Below are 12,165 nucleotides of genomic sequence, written 5' to 3' on the forward strand. Positions count from 1 at the left end.
CTCTCCTGTGCTTATATATATGTACTTGTGTCCACATCCTGTAGGGCAGCTCTTTCCTGACCCTCCTCCAAGTGGTTATCTGTGCTGTTGAGATACACAGTTATTCCTAACAAGCAAGCCTGAGGCAACTGTTTCCCATAGGAAGAAACCTTGAGAGAAACCATATCTGAAAAGGAACCTCGTCCTCATTTTGTGACACTTGAGGGTGTGATTATAAATTATTATAAACACAGGAGAGTGTAATTATGCATAATATACAGTCATATACAGTCAGTTGGTGCTGAATAACCAGCAACTCATAAATTAGCTCAAAAACTGAGATCATTAAATATTCAACATCCATGCCAAAGCCTTCAAATGCTCCATGATGGAGATATAGTATATGTACAGTACCTTGTATAGTATGTATCATGTACAATGATATTTTGTATAATAATTAACCGGTTGTTGTCCTCAAAGACCAAATGTAGTTGGCATCTTCTCTTTGAATGTCTGAAATCTTCATGAAGCTGAATCCAACTGGAGCTGATACTTCTTATTATTCTTATGCATTCTTATTTATTTATTTGCAACTTCCTGTTCTTTATAGTGCCACTGTATTATATTGCACCATATTATGATGCGTTTATGATGTAATATGATTTATAGCACAGTGTGGTTGAATTCTCAATGCTGATTGGTCGGAATTTAACTTTCGATAACAGCATGATTGAGACAGCAGTTCCAACTGTAAGACAGTTAATAATACTGCACTTGCTCTGTTATTACATTCTATTATCGTTTCTATAGTAACCAGTAACACAGGAACTTGGCTGGACAGGAAGGAGTCTCCAGTGACAGTATTTTGTAACAACTTTACATTTATGCCATAAAGGGGTCTTTAGTTTCTGCTTAACACAAAGAGCTGAATTTTCAAGAGACAAAAATCAGAGATATGAGGAAATGGACTGATTATATCTGTTCTAATGTGCCTTTCAAAACTTACATCAAGATTCAAGTGTTACATAAATGAAAATTTAAGAATTCTTTCTATCTATCTATCTATCTATCTATCTATCTATCTATCTATCTATCTATCTATCTATCTATCTATCTATCTATCTATCTATCTATCTATCTAGCTAGCTAGCTAGCTAGCTAGCTACACCAACATTTAATAATAAGCTGTTCATCATTAAGCATTAAAGAAATCATTGTTTACTCCACTATGTATATAACATGTGTGTGTGTTTGTGTGTAGGTGGGCACTGTTTTAACGTATTCTTCCGATTTATTTCCATCTCCTGGCCTTTTCCTCCTGAAGCGTAAACTTTGACCAGTCAAGGCATTATATCGCACAGGAAAAGCATCTAGCAAGTAAATGACAGCACCCAAGCGTCTATCTCTTCCTTGATCTAAAGCCACACATAAACACCAGCGTTCAAAATAAGCCATCGAAAATTTTGCTTCCTGTCCTGCTGCTGCAACTGCTGGTGGGACAAGAAGGACAACAATAGTGACCTGTCAGCTTTTTTTGATTGAAGGAATAACAAATATTCCCAGCCATGCTAGAGTTAGTAGTGGACGTGTTTGATCCTCAGCGTTCTTATTTGCAGCAATGACGTTCAGAGCCTAATCTCCTGTCCAGGACGGGTGTGAAAGGGGAAAATAACGAAAGCCAGGGGTTTTCCTGCAGTCTATTGTCTCAACTCCAATGTGTCCTCAGAGGAAAGCATAATTTATGGAGAACCTTTTTAAAAAGGGCAGAGAGTAATAAAGGGTCCTGACAGATAACAGATCAATTTTAAGACATAAACAGGAAGATTGCCCCAGGAAACCTTTATAAGTTGTTAATTTCTTTTTTGGTTTTCTATTTTGGCTTCTAAGGTGCATCTGCGTGATAACTGTAATTTTTTTCTTTTCAAATTCAAAAATTGTTATAAACATCAAGTTTCCTTATATACCATTTAAATGTTATTTTTATATATATTTAATGAAATAAAGGTAAATACTTTCAAACCCATACTAAACAAATACTAAAAGGTATAATAGAGTGCAAGCATGTTTGAGGTATAACAAAAATAAAACACACCCAGCCCGAGTGTATAGTTACATGAAACACAATGCATACGGACACAACAATGACTAATGATAAAAAAAAAATAAAAATAAACTAATGATAATAAACACAAAATATAGACATCTTGATAGACAAAACCTTAGTGAGAAAGAGAACAAATGTAATAAACAGAAACTAAACAATGCAAACGTGTATGTCAGGAGCATTTTTCATGACTGATAGGTTTATAGGTTTCCAGAATATTTCACCTTATTGAATCATGCAGAGAATTATAGCTCAAAATTTTGTGTGAAGGAAGCCAGTGTCGTGCTATCAAGAGGTGAGGAAAAACTCCCTGAGATATGAGGAAGAAATCTTGAAAAGGAATCAGACTCAAAAGGGAAAACAACCTCATCTGGGTGACAAGCCAGCAAACCAAAACACTCTCTGCTGTATTAAGTCGAGCTTGAAATCATTTAACAAAAGCATTATGGGATCCAAAGGATAATTATGCATAATAATTATAATAATAATAGAATAATTATCGTCTTTTGTTTCAAATTCAAACGACACTTTATTTTCATATTGTTTTACCAGAATTTCATACATTTTCATTTCTATTAATAGAAAATTTCACAAAACTGACATTCACAAAAAATTATTTTCATTAATGAAATAACAAGGTACAGTAATAGGTACAACAGCTGGGTTAAATAGCTTTGTTGACTTGTTAACATTGTTTCACTGTTACAATACAAACACACCATTGTGTACTAAGCGTTGGTGGGGAGAGGTCAAATTAGATTGCACACAATCATAGTAGGGCAAATGCGCAGATCCATTTCTGGGAATGTATGCAAAAGCCGGGAGTTGAATTTGGGCCGGTGTACAGCGTTTCTGAGAAATGAGGAGGTTACAGATGTTTGAGGCTCCTAATTTTTGGCTTTAAAGAAAGGAAATTATAGCGCGGGATTAAGGCAACCGTTAAAACTCTTCCGACAATTATTTTGTGAACTGTGCACATGTCAGGTTTAAATGGCAGGATACAACTTCAAAGCTGAATTGACGTTTAGATGCAAGTCATCTTAGAAAGTTCAAACGATTTGTTTGAAACAAACGCAGCAAACAACATGAGAGAGTTAAATTACTGACAGAAATCAACTCCTTGTGTGGGTTTGTGTGTTGGGTGGGTCAGCGTTTATTTTATTGATTCTTTGATTGAAGTGCAATAAGTTTTGAAGGCTTATTGTATAAATAGTTTATAGATCATAAGAACTGATCGAAGAAACTGAAGATTGAAGTAAGAACCATGCAACAGTTATAGAGCTTCAATTAACGTTCACCCGCTTGTGGAAAAACACAATCTTAGTGTCTTTGACGGTGGCATGGTTGTAGCTGATTTCCTGGGATTTTCACAAAGAACAATCTTTAAAGCTGAATTGTGTGATAAAACAAACAAACAAAGAAGTCTGAACAGAATAACCAGACTAGTCTGAGCTGGCGGGATGTTGAAAGTAACTCAAATAAACACTCTTTGCAACCATGGTGAGCAGGAAAGCATTTCAAAATGTATAGCTTGGCAAATCTTAATGGGGATGAGCTACAACAGCAGAAGACCACATCAGGATCAACTCCTGTCTCCTAAGAACAGAAATCTGAGACTACATTTACTACGGACTCACCCAGACTGGAAAAGTGAAGCCTGGAACAGCTTTGTGTGGGCTTTTTCTATTCTTCGTGCGTGCTTCGATGACGGCATTTTTGTTTGTGTGACACTGGTAAAGATGCAAGCACATATTGTCATTTTAAGTTAACAATCTTTCAGATTGTTTGTTCCTAATATCCTACTACCCCTCTCATGTATACTGTACATATCCAGGTCAGTGTCATTATCATGTATAAACAAAAGTAATGCTGAACAGTGTGTCAGATAGAAAGTAATCCAGATTAATGTCTCTTCATATCTTCAACCCAAAGCAAAGAATTCAGCTCATCTGAGAGAAATACATCACTATACAGTATGTGACGACTGTTGAAAAAAGATCTGACTAAAAGCGATGATGTGTATTATCATAAATCTGTATATTTATAATCACACCCTCCAGTGTCACCCAGATGAGGATGATTTTCCCCTTTGAGTCCGGTTCCTCTCAAGGTTTCTTCCTTTACCATTCAATTGAGTTTTTCCTCGCCACAGTCACCTGAGTCACACTCATTGGGGATAAAAACAAACATTTAAATATATCTAATATTAATCGTGATTTTTTTATTCTATTAATCTTTATATTATTCTTTATAATAACCTTTTGTTCTTTGTGTATGTTCTGTAAAGCTGCTTTGAAACAATGTTAATTGTAAAAAATCACTATACAAATAAATTTTAATTGAATTGAAATACACTAACCAAGCTCATTTCAATGCACAACTTTCTTTCTTTCTTTACTTTCTATTATTTATTTAACCACATCCTTACTCGACAGAACGTCTTTACACATTTGAGTAATCACAATGTTTCATTTCAATGAATTTTCGAACATAATATTTAAAAATAAGGCCAGGTCTTGTACTTCAAATTCATCACCAGTCACAAATCTAGCCTAAAGGCTTGTGTGTTTGTTATTTAAAATGAAACAGACAATATTAAGACAAAAAATTATATATGTATAGTGGCTACATTAGAAGGCAAAGAGAGTAGAGGCCAAAAAAAAAAAAAGATGAGTAGAACCAGGGAAAAAAAGGCAATCGCCCTGCCCTTAAACATCTCAAAGCTAATAAAAATCCATAGCAGTCCTTATGTAAAGACATTTCACTTTCTTGTTATTTCCCCCAGTATATAGAAAGCATCCATCCTCAGGAGACAGTCTTAGAAGAGGACACTTTGTCAACTAGTCCTTCATTAATCCTGTTCATGGAGATCTACTTGCACCTTCTTACAGTACACATGACGTTCAAACCCAAATCCAACAAGGCTGATCTGGCGCATCATGAACACTGATTATACAGATACAGCAGTGTTACATCAGAGTTAGAACAGAGCTCTACGGTGTGATTTCCAGGAGCAGGGTTAGTGATCGATGCTCTACACCGTGGCTTCGATCTCTGGTGGCTCGTCGCCCTCTAGCAGGCTGTAGGAGGCATGACTCTGGAAGGGTCTCTGCAACGGGTGACACAGAAGCTTAGCCATGCAGTTATGCAGCTCGATGGCTGGGCCACACAGCGACACTTCAAAACGGTAGCACGTCCCCTTCGAGTCCAACTTGGAGAAAGATTCATACGTGTCCTGCAGAGATGAGAGGTGGGTGGAAAATCGTAAGGGAAGCTACTGTCACAGGATGCTTTGCAAAGATAATCGGTCAAACATAAACAAGCAGCTCAAGACAAAGGGCACTAAAGCACACAGGAAAAAATGCAGCTATATTCGAATGTGAAAGTATACATACCAGTTGCGTTGACATTTTTATTATTAGAAGCTACAAAAATAGTCCTATCAATCGCAAATCGCTATCAGTGCTGTATAAAAGTAAAAAAAAATATAAAGTATATATAAAAGACTATTTCAATAACACAATCACAGCAAAAAGTGTTTCAGACCTCTTATACCAAATCAATATTCATGTGGGAAGCATAAATGCTATGGACTGGCCATGAGATGAGTACCTTTCTGTTAGCACACTTATAATATGTAATAGGAGCTTGAAACAGCTGCTTGGTTCCTCTTAAAAAAAAAAAATACATTCATAAAATGCAGCGTGTCATCGAGAAACTGCAAAGCCCTTCATCTTTCCTGTGGTGGAAAACTTCATGTTACAGCTTTACTGCAATGGTACTCCTTCTAAACAAAATACTCCTCATGGAAAACTTCATATCACCAATTACACGGTTTTAAAAAATACACAAATCTGTATGTTTAAATTATATTTGAATGATTTGGCCTGTCCCTGTAGCTGGTGCTACTGTCCACTGTGCTGTCAGAGGAATTCAGCAGCATTGTGGTATAACTCTACTATAATAACTTGTATAACTTGTGTTGTAGTCTTATGGCTAAAACTGAGTCTCAGGAGGAGCTTCATCCCTCAGGCCATTAGACCCCTCAATACAGACCATCATGTCCACAATACAGATCCCTTAGGGCTCCTTAAACCCTCTGCACTCCACTGACACATCCACACGCTGCACTCAATGTTACTGTTACACACTTAACACAACTGCACATGTTCTACATCACTTTTTGCACCTTCCGAACTGATATTCTGTATCTTCTTCTTAGTATTATTCTATGCACAATCTAATTAGAAGCAGGCTAGTTTTTATTTCACTGCAAGACATCTTTCCTTTTCTTTTCTCATTTCGTGTTAATTTTCCCTGATGTGTTCGATTGTGTTGTCACAGGATACACTCGTTTCATTTGAAATGCGACATTACAGAATTTAGTGTTTGCAGGTAAAATTGTAAAATAAACATCATATTATCTTATTTTCCATAATAAGTGCTAGCTGGTGCACACTTTTACAATTAACTCTAACAAGATTTGGTTTATTTTTAATTTCAGCCTTTATAACAGAAGGATGTTGAAAATAAAATTACCCTCCAGCTGCTGTCATCCATCTGCTCGTCAGCACCATTATGAAGGTAAATGACATCGAAGAAGAAGTACGGAGAGCGTAGCATTTTCTGTAAGGCAACATTTCAAGATTTCATTTGAGAAACAAATGAACTGAGCAAACTGACATGCGTTCTTCAAACAGAAATGCGTTCACTTACACTGACAGCATCAGACGGGTTAAACTGCAGCTGACCTGCCTGCCGACTGTAAATGAGGAGAGTACGAACCACGAACGGTGGTGGGATCGTCTGAACGTTTTCCATCAGCGGAAGTTCAATCTTTTGGAGACTATACGGAAAAAAGATATTTTATAGCATGGAATTACACTATTAATGCAATATGAGTGCACATGAATAAATAAATGAATGAATGCTGATCTGTCATTACTTAAACCATGCAACATAACAGTAGTAGATTTGTAATTTGAGCCAATCTGCATATAACTTCTGTAACCAGCCAAATTTCTTGTTTCACTTTCTGCATTCTTTGCATATATTCTTGGAATAACCAACTGTCTCCTTGGAAATAATGAACAACCATTCAGTTCAGACTCTTACTGTGTGTAAGAGTAAGAGCAACTATGTTGCTTCTATGACATAAAACGCATAAATACAGGAAAATACAGAAAACAGAAAAAAAAAAAAATAGAGCTGAGAAAAAAAAAAAATGTACGCACACCTAAAGCTAAAGACAGTCTCAGCTTTTCACATAGATTGCATCATCACACTTACATTACGTTGAGAAGATCCTCCAGGTCTACATTAAAGTGTTAAGAAATAATCATTTTACAGTAATCCTGTTTTACTATCTGGTAATGTGGCACCTAATCAGTAATCGATTATTAAGGATGTCAAAAAGGATACTGAACGATTCGCAGACATTAGTTTCGAGATCATACAAACAGCTACACAGCTCCCGTGGGTCAGAGGTGAAGCCTGATAACTAGGGAAGGGAAAGAAGACAAGAACAAATGCTTTTTAATTCCTTGATTAATATTTACAACTGGCACTTTGTGGTATTTGATCAACTCTTTTTCTTTTTAATACAATACATTAAACAAATATTCTAACATGTATACGTGTACATTTATACCACAGAACAGATGAATTCTCAGTGCTGATTGGTCAAGAAAAGTTGATTCATTTGCTTGAACATCGTAGCTCATAGTTCCTCCAGAATTTCACAGAAATAGGAGCAAAATCAAGCAAACTACATCAGGCAATTTTTTCAAAAGGAACGCAGATTTGGGCTGAGATGAGTCATGTGACATCACCATGTGTAGTCAGCCAAAGCCTCTTCGATTCAAGTGTATCAACCATGAATACAGCTATTAAATGTAGTAAGTACATATATGTCTTCACTGGAGGGAGTTTTAAAAGAAGAGTCCTGTGTTTGGAATTTAACCATTTCAAGTAGTTTTCCATAATAAGTCAGAAATCTCTGCATTAGACATTTTGGGGAAGGAAAATAAATAAATAAATAAATAAAAAGAATTAAGTATTTTTGGTCACAATAACAAAACAAGAACAAACAACCATCTAAAATCCTGGAGACACTGAGAAATAGTTCATTTATAATTCAAATGCTTGAGCATCTCCTTTAGGATCAAACCTTTAGGACTGGCAAACTGCTGTATCATAAGATGAATAAAATACATGTGAGTGCCAAGAACTTGCCAAGAATCAGTCCAGTTTAATCTAGAGAATGCACCTGATAGATTACTGACCACTACGTGCTTTATACTCATAAGCTGTAAATAACTTTTAAGGATGTCATGCTGTTTTTCAAATCTCCCTCCAGAAATCCCAGTGTATCACAGTGTTTGTAAACCAACATTTGGATATCCAATCAGATAAAGGGTTGTGAAGCTCGTGGGTCAGATGAAGATCTTATTAACGGTTAATCGTTTACTACTCACCCACAAGGCATCATCATTGACCACCACCAAGGCAAACTCGTGTCTCTTGTCTATTTTGTGCTTTGTTCTCACAAACATCTCAATCATCTTCTGGGAGATATTGAGGGCGTTCGTCTTGGATCTGAAGAAGAGAACTCATTTCAAACGTACAGCTTTCTATGATATTGTACATGTAGTTCAATTTAACGTTGAGTGAAGAATATTACCCATTGAAGGACTCCAGCTTTTGCAGGCACATCTCTTCTGACAAATCCAAACAGATGATCTATTTCGTAAACATAATACATGCCATCACCACAATGACTTAACATTCATTCATTCATTCATTTTGTACCGCTTATCCGAACTACCTCGGGTCACGGGGAGCCTGTGCCTATCTCAGGCGTCATCGGGCATCAAGGCAGGATACACCCTGGACGGAGTGCCAACCCATCGCAGGGCACACACACACACTCTCATTCACTCACGCAATCACACACTAGGGACAATTTTCCAGAGATGCCAATCAACCTACCATGCATGTCTTTGGACCGGGGAGGAAACCGGAGTACCCGGACGAAACCCCCGAGTCACGGGGAGAACATGTAAACTACACACACACAAGGCGGAGGCGGGAATCGAACCCCCAACCCTGGAGGTGTGAGGCGAACGTGCTAACCACTAAGCCACCGTGCCCCCCAATGACTTAACAATGAAGTACAATTTAGATAGTTGTTTATCAATAAGAATTTAGAGACTCACCACTTTCTCAGGGCAGTTGACTCTTGGTGCTCGTAACTGGAGTTCTGCTGCTGGAGGGATCTGTGATGCCAGTGAGGTCTGGATTGGTTTGGGTCTTTCTTTGGCAGCGGCCAGTGAAGCAGGCACTGAATTGGACATGCTGCTTGTTGTGGTTGTAGCTGCAGCAGCGATGGGGTTGGGAATAGCAGTCGTGATGGTGGATGTTGAAGCTGGAGGACTATCAGTGCTGGCTGCTTCTCCTTCTCCCTCCACTCGGCTTCCCACAGTAGGCTGTGAGGGTGGAGGACTGTTTAGACCACCGTTACTGCTCCGTCTGTCCTCCGCTCCCTCCGGATTGGAGCGTGTCCTCGGACGTAGTTCTGTCATTCGCTCTTCTCCATCAGCTGGGCCAGGATCTGCGCTCTCCATCACACCTGCTTATGATTCTGTGTAAAAAAATATTATGACATGTTACACTGCATTCAGAAGAATGTTTAATTCAAATGACAACCTTATTTTGACATTCATATTCTAGATTATATATACATATATGTATACAATATATATATATATATATTTATATATATATATATATATATATATATATATATATATATATATATATATATATATATATATATATATATATATATACACACACACACACACACTGTATATGTATATATAGAGAGACAGACAGAAAGAGACAGTGAGAGTTAGACAGAGAAGAAGAAGAAAAGAGAGAGAGAGAGAGAGAGAGAGTTGCATCTCACTGGGATTCACTGATAAAATAACGCAACCCTTACATTAACTTTTGCAGCATTTGTTTCTGATTTTGCCAGAAAAATTTAAATCATTAAACAAGTCTTTGGTCATTTGCTACAGACGCTGCAATTTATGGGGATGTTTCTCGTAAATGTTATTAAGCAAAATTCACTTACACTGATCTGATCACGGATGGTGGACTTTGGGACACTTACATTAATGCTGAACAACATCCTTATCCGTGATCACGTCAGTGTTACTCACCTTCTCCACAACATACATTACTGTATCTGCCATTACACAAAGCTTCAGGACAAAAACTCAACCCGAGAAACGTCTTTTCAAGCAAAGAATAAAGCCACACAATCCTACAAATGATAAACAACTCAGACTCGAATTCAAACAGCACCGAGATGTCCTTCATTACACAAGCAACAATCCGTCAGCACCGATGCAAAAATGTCTAACGTTTATGTGTTACTAAAAGTTTACTTACAGAATCGTAATCTGAAGGAGTTTATACGGCTTACTAAAATCTGTCAAAATGTAGCGACAGGTACGTGAAAGAAATATCAACACTTCCTCATTTGGTTCTACTTCGTCGACAGAGGCTGAAGGAGAGACGAGCGTTTAGAGCATCACCGCCACCGAGTGGTCAAGTCAAGTCAAGTCAAGTCAAGTCAAGTCAAGTCAAGTCAAGTCAAGTCAAGTCAAGTCAAGTCAAGTCAAGTCAAGAAGCTTTTATAGTCATTTCAACCATACTGTATATAGCTGCTGCAGTACACAGTGAAATGAGACGTTTCTCCAGGACCATGGTGCTACATAAAACAAAGACAGAGCTAAGGACTTAGTAAGTTATTCCTAGCTACAAAAAAGTGCATCTGTGCAACCTGGTGCAAACAGTGCAGGACAAGACAAAAAGACATAAAGACAGTGCAGGACAAATGACTGCAAACAAACAATACAAGACATCACACAAAAGACAGTGCTCAAAAGCAGCATGGATCAGTGTATATACTGTATGTTTAATCACCATTGCGTGTTCAGAAATACTGGAAAGAACACATTAGTATTATATTAACAGCAGTTACATGAGGTATTGTAAATTATTGTGCGAAACAGCAATTGACTGGAATGTGGGACAGCATGTGCTAAGAGCAAAAGCAGTGTGCAAAACAGCATGTAAACAGTTTAATATGATGGTGCTGTAGACATGGATGTAAATTGGAAGAGTGTGTATTTGTTGTGGGTCATTGCAGTCCATACGGTTGATTGTGTGTATGTGTGTGTGTGTGTGTGTGTGTGTGTGTGTGTGTGTGTGTATTGTGTTGAGTACAGTTCAGTTCAGTTAATAAGGAGTCTGATTGCTTGTGGAAAGAAACTGTTACAAGTCTGGTTGTGAGGGCCCGATTGCTTCGATACCTTTTCCAGATGGCAGGAGGGTGAAGAGTGTGTGTCACGGGTGTGTGGGGTCATCCACAATGCTGTTAGCTTTGCGGATGCAGCGTGTGGTGTAAGTGTCCATGATAGAGGGTTAGAAAGACTCCAATGATCTTCTCAGCTGTCCTCACTATCCGCTACAGGGTCTTGCGATCAGAGATGGTGCAGTTCCCAAACCAGACAGTGATGCAGCTGCTCAGAATGCTCTCCATGGTCTCTCTGTAGAAAGTATTTGTCTTTCTCAGCCTTTGTAAGAAGTAGAGATGCTGCTGGACTTTCTTGGTGATGGAGCTGGTGTTGAGTGACCAGGTGAAGTTCTCCGCTAGATGAACACCAAGAAATTTGGTGCTCTTGACAATCTCTACAGATGATCCATCGATGATCAGTGGAGAGTGGTCGCTCTGTGCTCTTCTGAAGTCAACAACCATCTCTTTAGTGTAAACTATCTCTGTAAAGTAAAGATTTTGCTTTACATCAAATAATCAAGTCTTCTAAAATTTTGAACCAGCATTATAATTACAGACAAGAAAAAAGATAACAAAAATAAAATTTGGCGAGAGAAGAATTTGACTAGACTTTGAGGAATCATGGAGACAACAGTCTGTTGTTCACTTATTATTTTTGCAGTGTCACTGAGTGGGAGTGTACAACTGTAGCGACTGTACGACTTTTCTTGTACAC

General features: G+C 37.8%; 1 protein-coding gene across 1 annotated transcript; it reads right to left on the minus strand.

The window, feature by feature from the left end:
* Window positions 1–4,400: 4,400 nt before the first annotated feature.
* babam1 (BRISC and BRCA1 A complex member 1) lies at window positions 4,401–10,651 on the minus strand. Its single transcript, XM_060879304.1, has 9 exons — window positions 10,541–10,651; window positions 9,301–9,725; window positions 8,766–8,824; window positions 8,560–8,680; window positions 7,505–7,583; window positions 7,373–7,397; window positions 6,800–6,929; window positions 6,623–6,709; window positions 4,401–5,318 (listed from the first exon to the last, which is right to left on the minus strand). Exons 2-9 carry the CDS (start codon window positions 9,706–9,708, stop codon window positions 5,118–5,120), a joined length of 1,110 nt encoding a protein of 369 aa, XP_060735287.1. The 5' UTR covers window positions 9,709–9,725; window positions 10,541–10,651; the 3' UTR covers window positions 4,401–5,117.
* Between the last annotated feature and the right edge of the window lie 1,514 nt (window positions 10,652–12,165).

This window comes from Tachysurus vachellii, chromosome 1, assembly GCF_030014155.1.
Source record: "Tachysurus vachellii isolate PV-2020 chromosome 1, HZAU_Pvac_v1, whole genome shotgun sequence".
NCBI classification, from domain to species: domain Eukaryota; kingdom Metazoa; phylum Chordata; class Actinopteri; order Siluriformes; family Bagridae; genus Tachysurus; species Tachysurus vachellii.